The 22606-nt window shown below is 39.8% G+C and overlaps 1 protein-coding gene across 1 annotated transcript in view; it reads left to right on the top strand.

Moving 5' to 3' along the window:
* Window positions 1-22606, top strand: part of lrrc75a (leucine rich repeat containing 75A) — a 42209-nt gene that overhangs the window by 3891 nt on the left and 15712 nt on the right. The window contains exons 2-3 of the mRNA XM_078246808.1: window positions 6493-6621; window positions 18569-18681. Of these exons, the coding sequence (XP_078102934.1) occupies window positions 6493-6621; window positions 18569-18681 (242 nt within the window). The remainder of the gene's footprint in view (window positions 1-6492; window positions 6622-18568; window positions 18682-22606) is intronic.

Here is a 22606-nt window from a genome sequence, read left to right as displayed (position 1 = left end):
AGACCTACTCTTTCTGTAAAGTGTCTTGAGATAACTCTTGTTATGATTTTTTTTGGGGCATTTTAGGCCTTTATTGACAGGACAGCTGAAAAAATGAAAGAGGGGGAATGACATGCAACAAAGGGCCACAGGTCGGAGTCGAACCCGGGCCCGCTACGTCGAGGAGTAAACCTCTATATATGGGCGCCCACTCTACCAACTGAGCTATCTGGGTGCCCTCTTGTTATGATTTGATACTATAAATAAAATTAGAAAGTAGTAGCCCAAGCACCTCATATTGGGGTTCACAGCGATACAATAAATATAATAAGAAAAAGAATCCTTTGGAATTCAATAGGGCCTTCGCCCCAGACGATGTCGGTGCTCGGGCCCTAATAAATTAAGAAAACGAACAAAATCAGTTTCCCATGCAAAGTCTATGGAGCAGCTCCAGACTTTGTACTTGATGACATCACAAATGTGGGACTTCTCTGGTTTTTGGCTTTGAGAGAGAGTAGCTTAAATTAGGTGGTGTTCCCCTTTTAATAGAACTTTTATTCTACTGGTAGCTCATCTGAAGAAAGCCACTTAAATAGTCAGTTTTAGGTATCTTTAATTCATCCGGCCTCATTGTAACATATTTAGGCATTATTTGCAAACAGCCACTCTCAAATTGGACCTCCATTATGGCACCAGATAGAGCTGATGGGAGATTTGTGGTAATCTATGAAGCCTCTATCAGCACTTAGGGGACACATCCTGTCATTAAGAGACTTGTACACAATTTACAAAGTTAAGATGTTTCCGTATCTCATCAGTGCGTCCATTCTTCATATGATTCAATTTACACTGTTGTTTAAGCACCAAACAGTGTTGCTTGTGATGTAGCATCAACATAAAGTTTAAGGTTTGAGTGTGTAAACAGCAGTCCACATTGGAAACGTCCCCAAGCACAATGCATTCTAACTGGGTCAAAGTTGATGATTTCGAGAGACACTATATTTCAGATTGAAGGAAAAACAACAGGTTTTCATGATTGGAAGAGCTCCAGTGACATAACCATCAGTCAAATTTGGCTTTATATCCTGGGGGGTTTTATGCTCTGGTAGAACAATACATGACGGGCAGATCACACGAAGAATTGGATAAAGACAATTACTGAGGAAAGCAGAGAGGGGGGAAAAAAAACACCATGAGGGTTAAACTGCAACAGACACTGAAGAAAAAGAGAGGAAGCAGTGGTGAGTGATTTCATAGACATTAGAAGATACTCAGAAGAAAAAGAGAGGAGAGAGCTTGTTTATGAGGGGAGTCACTCTTCGCTGGTTACCAGGTTTTTCCTCCATGTTGCCCTGAAACCATGGCGATGGCCGGAGGGCTCGGACTAAATAGACATTGATTAATCAAGCGGTGGGCTCTGATAGGAGCTAATGAGGAGCCCACCTTCTTATTCACCACCATTCAATTAACTTGACGCCAAAGTTAGCCTCTCTTCACCACTTCCACCTGGGCTGCCTCAAAGCTGATCGCTAAACTACAACCAGCGTCAGTGGAAACCTCCACAGGCTCTAAATGTGTCCTCAGTGGTTCCCTCTGCATTCTCTATTTTGTGGTAAACAGTTACAGTGTGTGGGATTGTTTTGTTGTTGATTACATCTTATGGTATGTGACTAGTGTTTAGTCAGATAATGAGAGGCTAATGTTGTGTTATGATCGCCATTAATATTTTGAGACTGAAGCTGCAAGCCATGATGAGGATATTTTCATAATATATTAATTTTGCATGAGTTTTATTTTCGTCCCATTGTTATTTTTGCCCATTATCTTTGGGCAGCTGTTTTCAAGCTCAAAAACACTATTGCAAGGATTCAGTGTTCTTCAGAATATAATTCTCAGCTCAGTACTGCAGATGTTCCCTGTTGTAAACCTCTTTAGTTGGAAGTTATTGCATAAAAGACTACATCATTTTACATACATTGTACTGTTAATTGAACAGCCTTCTTTTTCTTTGGTCTTATCAGCACTTAAAGGGCAGTGTCTCAACATGGTGCTGTTTGATTGATTCAGCTTTGTTTTGGCTGCACTTTGAATCACAGTGGTGCAAGTGCTGCCTGCTGTCTGTACAGTCTGTTCCATTACCAGCTAATTTAAGTTCTTTTAAGTGCAGTTTTCCTACAGAAATACAGTACATTCAACTTTGTGCCAGGTTTTGTATACGGTCACCTACTACGATGGTGAGACTTTGACATGATGTTCGAACTACAGCCAAAATGTCAGAGCCATGTTATTGATGTAGCCACATGGCTAGCACAAATTTCCCACGTAAAAAATACATTTTCCACCACCAGGTTTTAACACAGACCGTTGCTGTGCTCGGTCATATTGTTCAGGCCATAATCATGACATGACATGACATGACAATCATGGCAAAGGAGCCAAGTCGGAAAAATGCATAGTTGGCTTCCTAGTCTTAATTCCAAGTTGTAAATATCAGATTTCTCTCGATTAAGCTAATGAAGGAAATAGTTTGACATTTTGCTAAGGACACTTTTTCGCCAATGGTTAGATAAGAAGACCAATACTGCTCCCATGTCTGTATGCGAACTGTGAAGCTAGAGTTGGGAGGCGATTAGCCTAGCTGCTGGAAGCAGTGGGAAACGGCTAGCATGGCTCGTTTCCAAACCGAAACGACAAGACTAGTAATGGGGGAAACCATCTTGGATAATGTGTAAATGCTCCCAAGTCGGTATGGTTTTCCCATTCTTCCCATTGATATTGCTTGAATGCAGCATAATTATGACTTTATGTCAGCATCGCAACTTATAGTGCAACATGCTGTCAGATAAGGTGGTATAAAGTGGTGAGTGGATTTTGCTTCTACACTGTAAAAGCTTCTAAACCAATATTTACCCTTGACTTTTAATAATTTCTGTATTGCTCTGTGGCTGCTTTGCTGCCTTGGAAAGATGCTTCTTTTTTGATAGGCATCTCAAAAAGATTTAGTTAAATACTGCAATATATTTGAATATGGGTTTAAAGGTTTATTCATTCCTCATGTAATGCTGTTACACAAGGTATTACACTTTATATAATGATGTTTTAAACCATGAAGAATTAATATTTATAAAAAATTAAGGCTTTTTTCCCACGATGACATCTCAGTCTATGAGCCCGGTGTGAATGGCAGGGCTAGAGGAGGAGACACTACAGACCCTTTTCATTGCACACATTTTGATGTGTCATATTAGGAAAGCAACAGGTGGAACTAATAACCTTAATGATGGGCTAATTCCATCACAGTGTCGCAGTGAGCCATGTCAGTGTGTAGTGTGCATAATACCAGGAACCTGGACCTGGAACAGCCAAATGGAATGCAGCCATCGTTTATAGTTATTAATTACACCTGTGCTTTTCATCCTACGACATATCTAAATGTCAACCTGAGAAGAGGTCTAATCAGCCAGAATATAATTGACGACACCAGTGTCACTGCACAGACCTTTAATATGAAAATAATCCCAATAATCAGAGATGGATGACACTGTCGGGTCAGTTTGTGATCTTCAACTTAGATCAATATCAGCTTCATATATGGGTCCTTCTGCCCTGGTTGCCATTTCCTCTTATTTACCCAAGAGCCTGCACTTAAGCCCTCATGTTTGCCATGTCTCAAGCTCCGTCTTTGTTCGTGTTCAGCCGGTTTCAGACCAATACTTTGATGCGTTCCGGCACTAATTAGTGTGGGTGGTGCTTTCTAATGAAAGAAAAGCCCACACTCTTCCTCATAGCATAAATGTTTTATGTGTGTGTGTAGGTGTGGGTGTGTGTACGCACTCAGCACACTATCCCCTTTAAGTTCAGTGAAGTAGTGCGTTTTTATTTTGTCCTCATCATGAATATTTCACGAGGGGCTACTGTTAATGTATGGCTGGCTGGAGCGTGAATACCATTTATGCAATGTTTGCAATTTCTTTATGCTCCACAATTTTTACCGTTAACAGACATACTTTTTGATTGACAGGTGATAAGTGCTGGTAACGAGGAAGGTTAGTCACACACACAAACACACACACACACACATGCAAATGATTGGTATTGAGAGAGTTTATCATAAGGCATTCAAATGTTGCAGATAAACTGAAAGAACCAATACATGCCCTCATGTAGTTGCATTTGAACCGCACAGCAGAAACTGCAGCTGATAGAAAAAACTTTTCTCAGTTGTCTGTATTCATCATCCAAGCATCATGGAAAAACTATTAAAGATGATGCACCCATAATGCATCTCATGTGATTGTGTGATCTCAACTGGAAACTGTGAGTCTGTGTATCATATCATAACATACACCTGTTGATGCACTTATCATAGCTTTCTCTCACCTGCTATGTTGCTATTAATGTTACTCATCTGAAAATACAGCAGCTGATTGTGTGTGTGTGTGTGTGTGTGTGTGTGTGTGTGTGTGTGTGTGTGTGTGTGTGTGTGTGTGTGTGTGTGTGTGTGTGTGTGTGTGTGTGTTCGTTCAGTCAAAGCGCCTGTCATTATTTACCGCCCCAACAATGCAAAACAATAGGGAGCATGGAAACCTCAGTGAGTCATACCTTTCTCTTATTTCAAATTAAATGGGGGCTTTATTGGCGTGAAAGTTTCAATAACAATGTTGCCAAAGTATCAAAATACAATTCATCCAAATATTCGGACTCTCTCTATTGCTTTCGTTCTCTCATTCTCTCATTCTCTCTCCCTATTTCCCTATCTCCGAACATGGTTGGCCCTGTTGCCACTTAACTGGCTTCTACAAACAACAACACACAGAAATATATCTGCAGCCACTATGAATTCACATATGCACACACACACATACAGGCACGCACACACTGTTTCATCATTAGCAGTAAAAACAGGTGTGTAGATAGAAAAGCAGAGCAATTACATGTACAGTGGATGTACACACCTGTTCATATACAGTATAGGTGTCTCATTAACCCAACAGCTGGCGGGGGGAAAAGAGGGAAAAATCAAGAAAGTACAAGTCACAATATAGTTTATTAAAGTTGTTTTAATTGAGTTTGAATGTTAATTCTGGACCTTGGAAACACACAAACTCACAAGGTCCAACTTTTTTTTAACCCTTCTCAAGTGCCACCATCAAGCTAAATTTTCGAATTGTATATTTTAGAAATGTCAGTATCTTGAGCAGAGTACCAAGACTTTTACTGACCACATTCATTCTCCACAGAAGATTAAACCTTTCCATTTTGCACACTGTGTGGGCGAGGACTAAATGTCAGGATTTTTAATTCCAAATTCCATGAAATGAGCACTTTCATACTACCATTGGGGCCCATGACCTTTCCATTACTACCACCCTCAAACTTTATTTTATTTTTTTTGTCCGACTACAATTAAAGCTCTATGAACAGCTTCTTAAAATGTCTAATCCTGTCCTGTGTCTGTCTATTGATTTTAAGCAGAGTTGTCAACAAATGTTCATGTGTGAAGCTCTGCCAACAGGTTAATGATTCACAGGCTTCGATGGTGCTTGAGATGTGACATATGTTAATTTTCCCTCACCAGGATGCAGACAGTCAGACAGTGGAAAACAATGCAACAGGCTTTAAAGGGGTGATAGAATGCAAAACCGATTTGACCTTGTCATAGTTGAATAACGACAGTTTGGTGGTAAATAGGACATCCATGAACCTCAAAATCCCATTGACACCTCTTTCCTATGCAAATCTCACAATTTGAAACTTCCTCTGAAAACAGGCAAATCTCAACAAAGCTAATAGTTGATGTCAACTCGGTGGCTCCTCCTTATTTGAGCTTTATATAGTTGATTTCTCGCATAAAAAAGTCTCAGAAGTGAATTTAATAACGAAATAGCAGACAAACTATGTATAACGTTGCAGTGTCTGAAATATGAGACCTGCTGTCTCATCTCCAATGTATGTGTATGTGGTTGGCTCAACCAATCAGCGTGCAGCTCATCTAAATATTCATGAGCATTTAATTGTTCCAAATAGAGCCATATTCACAGGGTAGTTTAGGGCCCATAGAATAGAACTTGGGCCATTTTCAGCCCAACCAATGTTACATACCTTATTAGGAGACATTAAGGAACAGTGTGAAATACCCTATGTAATCATTCTATCACCCCTTTAATTTAATACTTTAGGGGGTCAGTGAGTTTACAGAGCAGCATGAAAAATTTCGGTTTGGTCCACATAGACGCCTGTTTCGCAGACTGCGTGAAGAGTTTTGACTGTGATTTCATGTTAGCAATCGAAAAAAACTAATTTGTACTTTTTGCTTATAAAGGGGAGAAATGTAGTGTATGTCCTTTCTTTTCATTTTTGATTTAATGTAAAGCCCATTGAGTTTTCCCATGTGTATGACATCTGGTATATAAATAGATTGCCTTGTATGTGTGTTGCCTATATAATTACTGTATGTACAATTGCGTTAATGAGAATATGATGGTCTTATTCAATGTTTTTCCGTGTGTGTAGGACCTGGGCATGGAGTCAACATCTCTGGATGACGTGTTGTACCGCTACGCCAGCTTCAGAAACCTGGTTGACCCCATCACGCATGACCTGATTATCAGCCTGGCAAGATATGTCCACTGTCCCAAGACGGTAGGACACGTGCACACACACACACACACACACACACACACACACACACACACACACACATTAATTAATTAATTTCGTTTCAGCTATCAGCTGATCTTCTGACTCATTTTGTCTGACACTATTGGGTTACGGAAGTGCTCTAAGTGGTTGTGTGGCTGTGTGTGTCCTTGAGGGAAGCACTGCTCCTTGTGTTTGTTCATTCATGTAGTCCAGCATGTCACTGAGAGAGAGAGAGAGAGAGATGTGTTGCGAATCCCAGAATGCATCGATGGAGCTGATGGATGTACAAGCCACATTCTGCAAGAAACTCCTCACACTGAGCTGCAGATTGAAGATATAGGCTAGGGTTGTGTGTACAGTTTATGATAAGTGAACAGAAAGAGGCTGAGAAGAGCAGAGCAGGAATGATAGAAACGCAAGAGAGGGTGTTGTTATGTTCGGAGAGAAAAGCAATAAGAGAGAGGAAGCATAGAAGGTGACAGCGAAGTGTTTTATTTCCCTCATTCTGCTTCTTCCGCCTGTCTGACACGTTTGATTGCTATTGTCTTTTACTTTCCTGAACTTATTTAATGTTTAATGTTCATGAAATGTTAATGCAGCGTCTATGAATTTCGTACCTCTTTTTCCAAAATCAAATAAAAAAAAAAGTATAATCTCCATAATTTCGACACAGTCATCTAATATTTGCAATGCTGTCACTGGTGAGGTTATGTGGTAACATTTAGCTTGGCATAGAAAGGTGACATGACTTTAAATTGATGTCCTCTTTCAGTTTTTCAGTTGGTACTCCAGAAAACAGAATTGATTGAATGAACTTTACCCAGCTCAGAGCTTAATGAATCTGTCTGTTTAATATGAGCATGGCCAAATTGCTGGAGGATTAATGATACCTTTCCACTATTAAACAAATGGACTGAAAACATCTTTAGTCAAGAAAATTTCATTCATACATTACATCGGTGTTAATCCTCTCTATATTGCATGTATTGATCATTTAGGAAGATAAAAGGAGAAAGGAGACACAAGCAAAAATGTCATTATATGCCACAAACGACAGCAAAATATTCTGTATTTCAATATCTAAACACAGCTGTTTTATCCAAAGTATAAAGTCATTGGTCGCAGTATTACACGTCATACATTATACAGAAAACACTACAGTTCATTCTTGGATAATGCTGCTACTATCAATAATAAAAGACACTGATGCACACTTGTGTGTAATTAGATTGTAGTCAATCCAGAATGAGTTCTTCTCATAGACAGCCGGGGGGGTATTGATAGATTCTACAGTAAATATGAAATCAATCAAACTGCATCATATCCATGATCCAATTAAATGCAAATAACTGTTGTTTAATTAAAGGTCAATATTTGGAATTAATTTCCTGGGCATGTTATATTCTACTTTCATATAATATCACAATGTTATAATGTAGAAAAAGAATAGAGGATGACATGAACACAATATTGTCCAAAGGGGTGTCTCTAGACAGACGGCTAAGAAAAGATGCAGGCATGGACAGCATTGTAAAAGGTGTTGTTTACCTTGATGATGTGTTGGAGGTTTGTTGGTCTGTGCTGTGCTGTCGTCTGCAGGTCTATATCTAACCAGCTCTCTGTTGCTGTTTCTTCTTTTATTCATCCTCCCTGCAATATTTAACACTGACCCACTGAGAAAACGGGGCCACATTAGTGGGGTTTCCAACGTATTTTTATGATTTTTATGCGCATTTTGAAGTATTGCATTAGAAAATGTTGATGGAAACGGCAAAATTCGTGGTTTTTGCCTTTTTCAAAAAAAGAGTTAATGCGCAAAATGGGAGATGGAAATTCGCTTAACAATTAGATGGACACATGACTGTTGTCCATGTCCTGTTGTGTAGCTGCATTTAAATGAACAATAGCAGTCAGCAATTTGCCTTTATTTTGAAAGTGACACCTGGCCACTGTATTTTCACTTACCACCGTAAGTGTTTTTTTTGTTTTTTTTTAATTCATTTGTAACATTTCATTAGTTTTTTTCCAAAATGTCAAGAAGAAGTCAAAATGCCAGCAACACTTGTTGATTTAAGAACTTATTGTGAGAAATACTTTTCGGGTTTTGGCCTCCATCAGGGGAACTGGCTTTCATATAATAGAAGCAAATCTTGTTCTGCGTCTGACATCCCTCATTCACTACTCCCTATGTAACAGACACTTGTCGTTTACTCTATAGTAAATGGTAAATTGAGATTTGTGAATCATTGTCATTTTGAGTCAGCACACAACAGTGATTTTTGCATCTATAAAATGCAACTCATTGCATCATGGCATTGCTAGCAGAAAGTAGTATACATGCCATTGACACTGTTACGTTGTGCACTATGTAATGCAAAAACTCCACCCTCGGGCAGTCATTAGTTAGTCACTACAACAGTAGTCAATAGGGGGTGATTTCCCAGCTGCTTCACAATAAAAGCCTGTCTGTGGTTCAATATGTATGTAGTATGTGAAACTGCAGCAGAAAGAAATTTGCATTAGTAGGTTGCAAATACAGCTCTAATCAGTGGCGGTTCTACATTGAATTACACCCAGGGCGAGACCCCCCTTCGAGCGCCCCCCTGCCTGCCTCTATGGGAATTTAACACGGGTGTACTTACTTATGCCCCCTGTATTTTAAGGAAGAACATTTATTTATTTATTTATGATACATTATTCATTCACAAACAAAATTGGTGTCCTTAAAGATTGGGTTTTTCCTCATTTATTTAATTAAGGCATTAAGATTAATTTGCAAAAGATGATTTTTTATATATATATATATATATATATATATATTATCATTTCAAGAGGCCCTGTGCTTTAATTTGAAGAGGTCTATCATGAGTTTTTGTCTGCCTAAGCAGGTAGAAAAGCTCAAATTCTCGTTAAGAAAGTTTGCATGATGTGCATGAACGTTTATATAGGCTACTAATGCAATCATACAGTAAAGCATGCCTACGTCTTTTATTGTTGTAGTGTTATCATCAACAGTTTGTCCACCACTCAGTTTTTGGCTCAGTTTTATCAAGGGGCTAAGTGTTTTAAGGGGAGTTTTGCTTACCACTCCCTCATCTCTGTCTCTCTCCTCCTGAGTCTCCTCCTCACTGTGTGCATGCCACCGTCACCGACACCACCACGACTAGCATCAGCCACGGGAACTGATGAAGGTCCTGCTACTGCCGAAAACATATCTTCTTTTTTCTTTTATTTGAGTCGCTTGGGTAACTTTGTTTGATTTTCGCATTTAGACCATTGCCATAAAAGAAAGGTTTAGTCTTGCTCCGTCTCTGTGTACTTCCGAGTTCTCCTGTGACCGTGTGTTTATCTTTCGCTCCGGGCCCCGCCCCCCGCAACGTTACGGACTAGTCCATTTCATTGTGAAAGTAGGGGGTGCAAGCAGGGCGCCGATTTGCCAATTCCCCACACAGTGAAATGATAGATAATAGAAAACTGCTTCGCGGAGCAGAGGAAGTGCTCGTTGTCCCATGACTCATAATAAAATGCCGCCCCGGGTGGCCCGTGCCAAAAACCGCCACTGGCTCTAATAAAGCTGTACGGGAGCAATCAGTAAAATCTAACGGTTTCTATCTGTTAGATGAAAGTAAGAACAGGAATGTAGAGGTGTAACAAAACTTTAAACCCCTAAAACACTTACATTACAAAGGAGATACTAACGCACTAAAAACCTTTCACTGACTTTCTTTCTCTCTGGTCGCCTGAACGACCACACCTGTTAAAGCAATCAGTTTCATCTCGTGACACTGCTCAGTTGGGGGTAGAGACCATCAGTGTTTGGGTGGGTCAGTGATATCACCGGATGTGAGGCTAAAGGGGAAATGAATATGATTACGACACAGGTAAAATATGCTGTGTCGGGCCCAGAGCAAAGGACAAAGGCCAACCCAGAGCTTTTGGAAAATAATCTGACTTTCAGTTCAACACATCCTGTTAACTCACTAATTCACACTCTGGTAGAAGAAAAATGCTCATACACACACAGTTACTCCATCCTGTACCCCCTTTTACAAAAAAACACGCTCACACTGGTAAACACACACACACTTTTCTTCTCTGTCTCACACAGACACACAGTGAAAGGGTTAGGGTTGAAAGGTCTATTAATTGCAGTGTGACTCCAGCTAAAAGCAGGGCGTCTTGTAAATCTACGTTTACAGTAGCTGAAAACTTTGCAGTTTTGTCACTGCAGCTGCTGTGACTCTCTCTGTTATGTTCTCTTTTCTCCTTCTTTCACCACTTTATTCTTCCCATTTCACACCTCGTCTGTCTCGTCTCTGCAGTTTTTGTGTCATCTCGGCTTCTCACTGATCTTCTGTGTTCCATTCATCCGTGTGAATCCTTCTGCTCATTGCTCAGCTTTCCTTGGCTTAAAAAACTGTGTCTTTATGTGTTCGACCATGACTGATACTGACCGTTCACTATTACATGTCAATTATCAGCCAATCAGCACTGAGCCCACCATGTGATTTGTGACAGTGAAGGTCATGTGGCATGAAATGCATTGGTCCAAGGGAAGAGTTGGGCATTGTTTTGATTTAAACAATTCTGATTCCAATTCCGATTCTTCCTTTTGATTGCGGTTCTTATCGATTCTTGATTCTGATTATTTGAGGGGTGGAGTTGAAACTGGTCACATGCTTATTTCACAAATAAAAGGAAACTTTTATTTTGATTCAATGGTGGTTTACAGTTTTTACTGGACTTTTTCAACGTAAAATAAAGCCATACTTTAGAGTGCCACTTACTGTGCTCCGTGGCTGCAAGACAACAAGCGCCTTGAAGTACGGTGGTCGCTATGGAAACCAAAACTTGCGTGTGTTAAATTTGGAACCGATGATTGGATTTGAATCCAAATTTTCTAAACGATTCCTAGTTGGAACCAGTTCTGGAGTTTGCTTTCTGTCGTAACCTTGCAATTAACATTTGCCTTTTTTATTAACTATAACCACTTCTCTTCTTATACCATACTTTAGTAGCCATGTGCAGATCGTATTAAAGTGAATTTTTTTTTTTTTATATTTTTGTATGGCCCCCCAGGGGTCATACACTAATGTACATAAAGAAAACATAATATGGAATCTATGCAAGCTGATTAATAAGCAAAGGGTATGGATTGCTAAACTATGCCCGGGGAATTAACTTCATGACCTCAGCCTAGACGGGCGTAAGCAGTAAGGGTGGCGCGATCTGCCAGCAGCTAATGTTAGAATGTTTTTTCTACCATGTTATCCACACAAAAGGGTTCCCAGTGTGACAAGTCAATTAAAGATTAATAGCTTTTTTTTCACGCTTTTGATTGGCCAATACAGTGGGGCAAAAAAGTATTTAGTCAGCCACCAATTGTGCAAGTTCTCCCACTTAAAAAGATGAGAGGCCTGTAATTTTCATCATAGGTACACTTCAACTATGAGAGACAAAATGAGAAAAAAAATCCAGAAAATCACATTGTAGGATTTTTAATGAATTTATTTGCAAATTATAGTGGAAAATAAGTATTTGGTCAATAACAAAAGTTCATCTCAATACTTTGTTATATACCCTTTGTTGGCAATGACAGAGGTCAAACATTTTCTTTAAGTCTTCACAAGCTTTTCACACACTGTTGCTGGTATTTTGGCCCATTCCTCCATGCAGATCTCCTCTAGAGCAGTGATGTTTTGGGGCTGTCGCTAGGCAACACGGACTTTCAACTCCCTCCAAAGATTTTCTATGGGGTTGAGATCTGGAGACTGGCTAGGCCACTCCAGGACCTTGAAATGCTTCTTACGAAGCCACTCCTTCGTTGCCCGGGCAGTGTGTTTGGGATCATTGTCATGCTGAAAGACCTAGCCATGTTTAATCTTCAATGCCCTTGCTGATGGAAGGAGGTTTTCACTCAAAATCTCACAATACATGGCCCCATTCATTCTTTCCTTTACACGGATCAGTCGTCCTGGTCCCTTTGCAGAAAAACAGCCCCAAAGCATGATGTTTCCACCCCCATGCTTCACAGTAGGTATGGTGTTCTTTGGATGCAACTCAGCATTCTTTCCCCTCCAAACACGACGAGTTGAGTTTTTACCAAAAAGTTCTATTTTGGTTTCATCTAACCACATGACATTCTTCTAATCCTCTTCTGGATCATCCAAACGCTCTCTAGCAAACTCCAGACGGGCCTGGACATGTACTGGCTTAAGCAGGGGGACACGTCTGGCACTGCAGGATTTGAGTCCCTGGCGGCGTAGTGTGTTACTGATGGTAGCCTTTGTTACTTTGGTCCCAGCTCTCTGCAGGTCATTCACTAGGTTCCCCCGTGTGGTTCTGGGATTTTTGCTCACCGTTCTTGTGATCATTTTGACCCCACAGGGTGAGATCTTGCGTGGAGCCCTGGATCGAGGGAGATTATTAGTGGTCTTCCATTTTCTTATAATTGCTCCCACAGTTGATTTCTTCACACCAAGCTGCTTACCTATTTGTCTACAATTTTGTTTCTGGTGTCCTTTGACAGCTCTTTGGTCTTGGCCATAGTGGAGTTTGGAGTGTGACTGTTTGAGGTTGTGGACAGGTGTCTTTTCTACTGATAACAAGTTAAAACAGGTGCCATTAATACAGGTAATGAGTGGAGGACAGAGGAGCCTCTTAAAGAAGAAGTTACAAGTCTGTGAGCCAGAAATCTTGCTTGTTTGTAGGTGACCAAATACTTATTTTCCAGAGGAATTTGCAAATAAATTCATTAAAAATCCTACAATGTGATTTTCTGGATTTTTTTTTCTCATTTTGTCTCTCATAGTTGAAGTGTACCTATGATGGAAATTACAGGCCTCTCATCTTTTTAAGTGGGAGAACTTGCACAATTGGTGGCTGACTAAATACTTTTTTGCCCCACTGTATGACTTTAGGGTTAGTGTTATATCACCTCCTGTTGGTTTGGCATGCTCTTGACTGTGCTTCAATTGTGTTTTTGCGTTTTCATTCAGACGGAGATTTTTTTTAAATAGTGCTTGTGTGGACAGGATTATTTTTTTAGATCGAAGAAAGGAAAATCCCCATTTTTAAAAAATACCTGTGTCCGTGTGGACTAATAGGCCTCCGTTTTTAAGTTAATACAGAATCTTTTATTTTTTATTTAATGTTGTTGGTTTAAAAGCATTGAGTGCAACAAACGCTGAAATAGCTTTTCACACCCTGTGTAACTTTCAGTTAAAGGTAACTCCCACCCGACCCCAAACCCCCCACAGAAGACATCAGTGTCATCAGGGCTACCTATGCCCCTGTAAAGCACGTAGAGTGATTCCTTCCTGAGATCTGAAATCCGGCCATGATTATGAGTCAGCTGTCTGCCAGGTCTTCCCCTGCACCTCCTGACCGCAGAAACGAGAGCAATAAGATTGAATTATCCCAACAATTCATCTGCAGAATAGAGTTTTCCAGCAATTTACCAGAACATTCAAGGCATGCAGTGAAAAATAGGATAAGTAATGGTTCCATTTGTACTGTGCAAGATAACTTTATTAACAGGCAGACCTGAGGGAAAGGAACAGAGATGAATCAGACGGATAAATAAGACAGAGGGATGGAGACAGTCATCAGTTCTCTGGAGACTGGAAAGATTCATAGATGTGTTCTATATCAATAATGTAATGAGAGAGGGAGGGAGGGAGGCAGGACAACAGAGGAAGAAGGAGAGAATAAAAGACAAACGAAGGGGAGGAAGAGATAGGGACATCGAAAGAGGAAAAAAAGGAAGGGGATGAGAGCTGGATGCAGTGAAATGTAGAAAAGGCCACAGTGAAGCCATGAGGCTCCAACCGGATGCTGCAGCTGCTGTTTTCATCGACCCAAGCGCTCTCTTAATACACTTCAATACAATTCAATTTATGAAGCTTTATAGACATTATGAGACTTGTCTTACTGGATATTACCAGCAGCGTCGGTACAAAACACATCAATGCATCTCAACTATGACTACAGGGTTACAATTTGGGTCTAAATTGTTTGTCTAAAAAATAAAATTTTGTTAAAATGCCAGTTATTGGTTAGATATGAAATTGACCGTTAAAATGTGCGTGTGTGGTGCAAACTAGAAATTCCAATTATACAATCATATATATATATTTATATATATATATATATATATATATATATATATATATATAGCATACAGTTTATATATATTATATCTCTGTCTGATGAAAACCTTAGAATGTTCATGTTTCTGCAATGAGAACATTGTATTTTTAGCTTGACATTCATGCATATTTAAGTTTATCCACTGTTTCTAAAAGGTCTTCTTCAGACCAGTAGTTAACAGGACTTTCACAACCCTTAGAGGATAACTGGAACTGGGAAACAGCAGAAAGGTATTATGGGATTACAGGAAATTACATCAGAATACGAAACCAAATTCACCAAGTACATGTAAACAAGGACTTTATTGCCAATGTCAGGGCAGAAAAAGATGAATCAACTTAAGATAAGAATGGAAAATGTTTAATAAAAATGAATATTTATGAACATCATATGATAATATAAAGATATCAATATACATAACAGTACATATATACAACTGAATTTACAGGGGCAGTAAGGTTCTGTTAAATGTGTTATATGAGTGATGTGCAGAAGTATTTGGATACAGTGTATATAATGTACAGAGAATGAAGGAAATGTGCTTTTCCTGCTATGAGAAGTAAGAGTGGCATAAACAAGTCCTGTGTATCTGGTGCTTCACATTAATCTATGTTTTCTATTTTCTTTTTTATGATTAACAATTTTTATTTCTTTATTAAAAGGTATACAAAATACACCCCCCAAATATCCCGATCTCCCATTTGCATCACCACTTAGACAAAAATCAAGAAAAGATGACATAATAACCATGACATTGAAGACATCACAACAAAATAGCAACAAAATAGACAATAAACTGTAAAACAAATAAACATATGTATATGTGACAACAAAAAGCACATAGTATACGCTTCACCCCAGCACATAGCTTCTTAGGAGCCCTCCAGAAAGCGTAACTACATTCCCCATGTTCTAGTGTAGACATTTAATCTGGCAAACCCATTTATATAGTATATCTTTTCAAATGCTTCCACTCTTGCCATCTCACAAACCCAAGAATCTGTCTGGCTATCATTAAACTAGTTTGGACCCAGCTTCTTATGTGCTTATCCATCCCACTTAGGATTGACTCATCTCCCATGTTTTCTATTTTCAATGCAACTTTGTTAATGCCAGTCACAATTTGGATTGCACCAGTGCACATCATGGGTCCTGTGTGTTACGTGCTAAGACAATGTTATATAAATGAATAATCTGTTATTTCCAAATGTAGATTAAGAGACATTAAGTAAACTGTCTTGCCTTTAGTATGTGCAACCTGTTGGTGTTTAGCTTTGTTGCTAGTCAGCAGGATTATTTAGCAAAGCAACCAATCGTGATGTTAAAGTTGCACTTATCAGTTTTTGGTCTAAATGAGGCAGAAAAACAACCTAACATACACTGCCAATCACCATATTATCAGCGTTATATGTTGTCTTTGCTAACATGTTGGCAAACAGTTGCCTAGTTTCATATCCAGCAAACACAGAGCAACATTAGCATTTATTGTGTTTTTATCCACCTGGTGAATGTACGTCCAATATTCACTCTGTTTGGGTCTCCTACCAGTCCTGGAGAAAATCTCTTGCATTCGCCGTGTTGATTTTATTATTTGGGATGTAGTGGAGGGTAAAGGCACATAACCCATCTGTTATTGTGTCCAATTACTGTTAATACATCAGGCTAATTTGCTTCCCCCATTCTCCCTTGTCCCACAACACAACAACAGACTAACCTAGAATAGTGTTTCCCTCTTTTACAGAACCTCTGTTACAGTAGAGCATGCACCTCTCGTCCAGACCAGCACAACTGGCTCAAATCAGTGCAACTCTGAGCTCAGCACACCAGGTTAGCTAAGACTGTGGTTGGATGGGATGAAAACATTTTGGACATGGGGTAGGCTACTCCAGGAGCGGTTTGACTCCTATGTTGACTAGTGCAGGTGGCTGTTTCGTGAGGTTAGTTGGTGTAGAAAATGCAGGGAATTTGTTTTTAATTCCAATTTTCTATAGGATAATACCCCCAGAGCCCCCATCAATGATGTATCTTTCCAAGTTTGCTCTCCAATTTTAAAACATTTTTTTTTAAATGCCCATATATATAACAAGAAAAAGCAGAGCTGAGTACTGAGACAAGATGAGTGAGTATATGAAAAATCATGAAAATTAGTTATTTAATGTGTCCTCAACTTTTTTGCAACGTCTGACCACACAGACACATTTACAAGAACATCTTCACAGTTTCTAGATGGGAATCATTATCGCCTCATTTAATTAAAACAAATGAGAAATTCATTTGGAATCATCATCCTCCCTCTGGGTATCAATTCGTCCACTTTCTGTCTGCTAGAAAATTGTTTTTCTGCTTTATGATCCAACATCTGCCCCTTTAGTATTTTACCAAGCAAAACATACTGATTCTCACAAACACTCTGACGTAAACAACAATGTGGTACCTCACAGTTACGGAACTGAATGTCTTTGTTGATATCACTTCTTCCCCTCACCATCTGTTTAAGACTGGATACTGAGGACCTGCAAACCTGACTCACCACCTGAATAAATGCATTTCGATATGGACGCCACACACACACACACACACACACACACACACACACACACACACACACACACACACACACACACACACACACACACACACACATGCAGTTATGGTACAGTGGATAATTGTGGTGATATTAAGGCAGTGAACAGCACTGATGGGTGGAGTTGAAGCAGTGCGTCGTTATCTCAATAGCTGTTGTCTGAAATTGCTCCCTCGTTCACTGTTCCCTACATGATGAAAACTCTTAAAGGTTCATTACATTAGGTAGTAAATTGAGATGTCAGACATTTATTTTGGGTCACAACCAACAATTGTATTAACTGTAATTTACATGTCAGTCATCTGAGGTTCTGAGGGGAATCATCACATTGTGGGAAGGTTGTGTACATGCTTTGTACATACATTTTTTTTAAATCATGTTTAAGTGCACTAATGGGAGCATAAACATACAATTCAGACACTTAATGGTACAAGGTGAATACTGGGTAGCAAATGGGGAGTGATTATTCACACAATCAATGCAGCACGTAGTGTTGAATTCCCCAGCTTCACTAACAACTATTTTAAGAAGCCTGTAACCTTTATTTCTCAGGGGGGTAAAAAGCTCTGACGCAGAATCATGGGCATCATGTGTCATTAAAACTCCTCAGGTTAGGGTGACCCAGCCAGCCAAAACTGTGTGTGTGTGTGTGTGTGTGTGTGTGTGTGTGTGTGTGTGTGCGTGCGTGCGTGTGCGCGCTCATTTCCTGTCAAAACATTACGTTGACAGGTGTGTTTGCTAATTCTTTGCTCCAGTGGTCCTCTTTAATGATATCTTTGTGTCTTTCTCCTGTCTCTTGCTGCTGTAACACTTCACTGCACTGTCTTGTTCTGTCATGATGTCGTGTCCAACATGACATTTCCCCTCCCTTACCCTCAGTCTCTGTTTACTATAAAGCCTTTGACTGACAATAACAAAACCATATGTTACATATACAAAATACATACCTGTCACTTATTTGTTTTAAAATAAGTAATAAGTATGGATTACTTGTTGCTCATTTCCACAATAGTCTGAGTGATTTTACAAGAAAATATCTGAATAAGGGATGACTGTCTAGGATAAATCATGCATCAGTCTATCAAGATATAACAGGTCCATTATTTATCATGTACATTTGAGATTGGGGTGTTATTTGATATTAGATTTATGCTACAAACAAACATAAATTTGAGCTGGTGGTTTGTGTGTCTCTATCTCTGTGTCCAATAGGAGGGTGACTCTCTGGGGGCGATGGAGAAGGTTTGTCGTCAGCTGACCTACCATCTCAGCCCCCACTCACAGTGGAGGAGACAGGGCCTGCTGAAGAGGAAACCTCAGTCCTGGTGAGTGTGTGTGTGTGTGTGTGTGTGTGTGTGTGTGTGTGTGTGTGTGTGTGTGTGTGTGTGTGTGTGTGTGTGTGTGTGTGTGGGTGTGTGTGTGTGTGTGTGTGTGTGTGTGTGTGTGTGTGTGTGTGTGTGTGTGTGTGTGTGTGTGTGGCAGGTGCCCAGGAAGTGTGGCAGGCTTTAAGGCAAATTGAACATACAGTAGCGGGGCCCAACTGTGGAATTGCAACTCCCCGCCCGTCACATGATGCTTTCTCACCCAAAAATACTTTTCCAATAGACTGACATGGCGAAACAAACATCTGTAAATCAGCGGATACATTTTTTGAGCATCACACCCCCCTGCGAAATGACTCGTTTCACTATCAGAATTAGATCCGTTCGGTTCAATAACATTTTCAAATATTTCTAATTTAATCCGCATTCAAGTTAGCAGAGCACTTAAGTGGAAGTAGCCGTCTCGGCCAGTAGAAGTCTGTAGTGCGCCTGCTCTATGGGCTGCACAGTGCCAATCATCCTGGTAATTTCCTATAAGGTTTTGGCCCCATAAAGGCTTCATGCACCACTGAGCAACTCTTATAGGAATGAACTGGGCTCTGCCTCAAACACTTATCCGGTAATAATACATCCATGGTGTGTGGCTATGGTACGTACGTCTCTTCTGTTTTTGTTAACATCTCAGTGAGTCACCAATGTGTCATCGTCTGCTGCCACTTTGGGTGCCATGGAAAAACCCACTGATGTCTCCGTCTCTTATTTTCTCAGCGACACAGTTGGAGGTGAAATCAGTTCCTTCTGTGTCATCATCAGTGCCTCTCTTTGCCTTTTTGTTTCCCTCTAACTGTCAAATAGTCCTCATCTTTATGCATACATTATTTTATCATTTTTATTTTCTTTGCATTATGTTGTTTGGGTTTCAGTGTGACTTTCAGCACCAATCACATAGATAAATGTTGCTCGATGAGTCTGCATTTGAGGTTTTGTATGTGTTGTATGTGCTGTCATTTTTATTCACTTTGCATTGCAGCACTTGGCTTGGTCTTCCTCTTTGCACCTTCATTATGTAGAAACCTCATTTTAAAAGGTATGCAGCCAAATCGAATGGATGATTTGGATGGATTTGATATATACAGCAGTATTACACAACATCCACATCAGTTATGAAAAGCATCTATAAACTAATCCACATGATTCTCCAGCGCTGTAAAGTACAGCTGAGAATTATCTTCCGACTGTTGAAAGCTGTTCTCAATAGACAGTAAATGTGTGTGCAAAACACTGCGTTCAACTTGCAGTCGCAATAAAGCAGTTTAATTGAAAGCATCTGCCTTCTTAGGAAATGATTTGTTGGTACCTTTAGGGAAATTAATTAAAGGGTAAATCCACCACATTTTCATATTACTGTGTTTACAGGTGTCGGGGAGTACTACTGCCTAATGGGAAAATAAATGTTTAAACCTGTAATTGTCTCCAGAGGGTGCTTTGTGAAGTCTGATGCATTTCCCCAAGTGATGTCACTTGAGTCAGAAGACAACAAGTTTGAAAATGAGAAATATCTGAGGGTGTTAAGTTAAAAAGAAGGGGGTTACCCGACCTCTGTAGCCCGCTCCTCATCTCTGCTTGAGGCTAGCGGCCTCTAAGCTACATTTTCAGCGTGTAACGTTAGCTTGCTAGCTTAGGGGTTGTTGTTTCCCGTAGCGAAGGGATTTTGACGCACAGATGGCAGCACGGGAGGCTTATCCTGGCAATGTACTTCCGTTGAACCAGACTAGAAAGAAAAAGACATTTAAAGTGATTTTTACCTGATATGATGTTATGTATACAATAGTCTATATCCACGACGTTCCACTTCTGGGATTGCTCCATCGCCGCCGGAAATTCCAATTGGATGTCACTCTTTTCGTGCGGATGTCTGTTACCTTCTGCTTTCTTTGTGTTGGAATTTTCAACTCCGGTCGATTTATGAGGACTATGGTTAACTGCTCCTCAGCTCTCTGCAGGGTAAATCCAGACAGCTAGCTAGACCAATCTGAGTTTTCTGTTGCATGACTAAAACAACTTTTAAACGTACACAATGTTCCACCAAAATCAGTTCCTTCCCGAGGCTATTTTGTAGCGGCACTGCGGCTCTGTCTGGCGCTTAGTGCCGCCCATGGCGATTGTGATTGGTTTAAAGAAATGTCAATAAACCAGAGCACGTTTTTCTCCCATCCCGGAATGCTGTGTGGACTAGCCAGACCTTCCTCCGCAGCGCTGTGGAGGACGGTCTGGCAAAGCGAGACTATGTATACAATAACTTAAGCCATGTTTTTGTCTGATACTGTATGTGGGGATAATTAACATTTAAGAGAGAGGATCGGAATAGGATAAAAAATATCTTCTCTTCAGCTGTTAGCATGAACACCAGGTGTCAGCTCCTCTACAAAACAGTTTACAGACGAATGCTTGAGTGTAGAGGGGGGAAAATGACAATTCAACATGGGCCAAAAGATTGGATTGACTGACTGAGTGTGTTTGGGTGTGTGTCATTGCCTTCACAGTCAACAAAAATGATAGGTTGCTTTTGTTTTATCAAATGGCAAGCTAAAGAATTGCTGTTAAAGCAGGGTCTCCTATAATGGAAGTTAACGATAGCTGGAGATGAAAATGGAAATTAATTATTGTAATTATCTTTAGTAATTCTGGACTGGTGGGTGAGATTTAATCAACGTAGTGCTGCAGTCGGCACATCAGGCTGTCATCAACTCCAGTCAGAGTGATCAGTCGTAGGGCAACAGATGAGATTGAAACATCTTTTTGCATGGAACACATGTTATTAATGTCCTCACCACACACACACACGAAGAACAATTCATTTGTAAATTTCTTTTAAACATAATGTGAGGAGAAATTTAAATGTGTTTGGGATTATCTCTGTGAGACAGACCACCTTATTTTTGTCTTAATAGGATCTCCATCAAGCCAACATTGGAACCTTATTCAGTATGTTGTATTACATTTGAGTCAATCTAGATGTTACAGACAGCATGACTCCGATATTTTAGACTCATATCTGTTTCTGGAAAAATAAAGATAAAGATGCACAAACGAGAACGGAGAAATGACTAAATAGTTAACTTACTTATTCAAATGCAAATAATTCCTGGATTTTTTTTTTATCAGCATTGAAATACTGTACGCAGAAGAAGTTGGAAAGTGATCCTCCCAAGGATATATATTGCCATCTTCTGCAAAACAAACAGCATTTCACTGTAATTTGTCTCCTTTGGATGAAGACTTAGAATTAAAAACCTGTCTGCTCACTCCCAGATTCAGGTCTGACATCATTGACAGTGTATTGGACAGAGAAGGGGGGCGTTATCAGACCCAGCTGTGCCTGGCAGCTCTGGATCTGATCTGAAATTGAGATCACAGTGAGCAAAATCAGAAAACTTTAGTTGTGAAAACAGCCATCATTCCTTCTAAGGATGGAGCATATACAGTATAACATGTAAATCAACTGGTCGACAGTTTGTTATTGTCTATTCAACAAGAATAGTTGTGGTTGTGAATCATGAAAACAAAGCAGGATTAACAAGGCTTTCTGTTCGTTGTCTGGCTGCTTAACAACGACCCCTTTCATTGTGCTCAACAAGTCTATTCAGTGGTTTGAAATGAGGCATCTGCACAGCTGAATGTCTGAAGCAGCCTGGTCTCCTCTCTGCTTTACAACCCAGGTCTGAGACCCCTGCCGAGAAAACTGTGAGGTAAACAATGTGACAGCATATATTCTCAGGGCAGGGTTACATTTAGCAGAGACAATTCCCCTAAAAAGGAATTAGCTTTATTTTTGCCTGTCATTTTGCCTGTTATTTGTAACAATCTTGTTTTTGTAGTTTTTTTTTTTGCCATCATTACTAACTCAGTAATAACATCAGTGTAAGTC

Source organism: Sander vitreus, chromosome 3 (genome assembly GCF_031162955.1).
Source record: "Sander vitreus isolate 19-12246 chromosome 3, sanVit1, whole genome shotgun sequence".
NCBI lineage: Eukaryota > Metazoa > Chordata > Actinopteri > Perciformes > Percidae > Sander > Sander vitreus.
The sequence above is the reverse complement of the archived record's forward strand: the minus strand, read 5'-3'. Positions and strand labels throughout refer to the sequence as shown.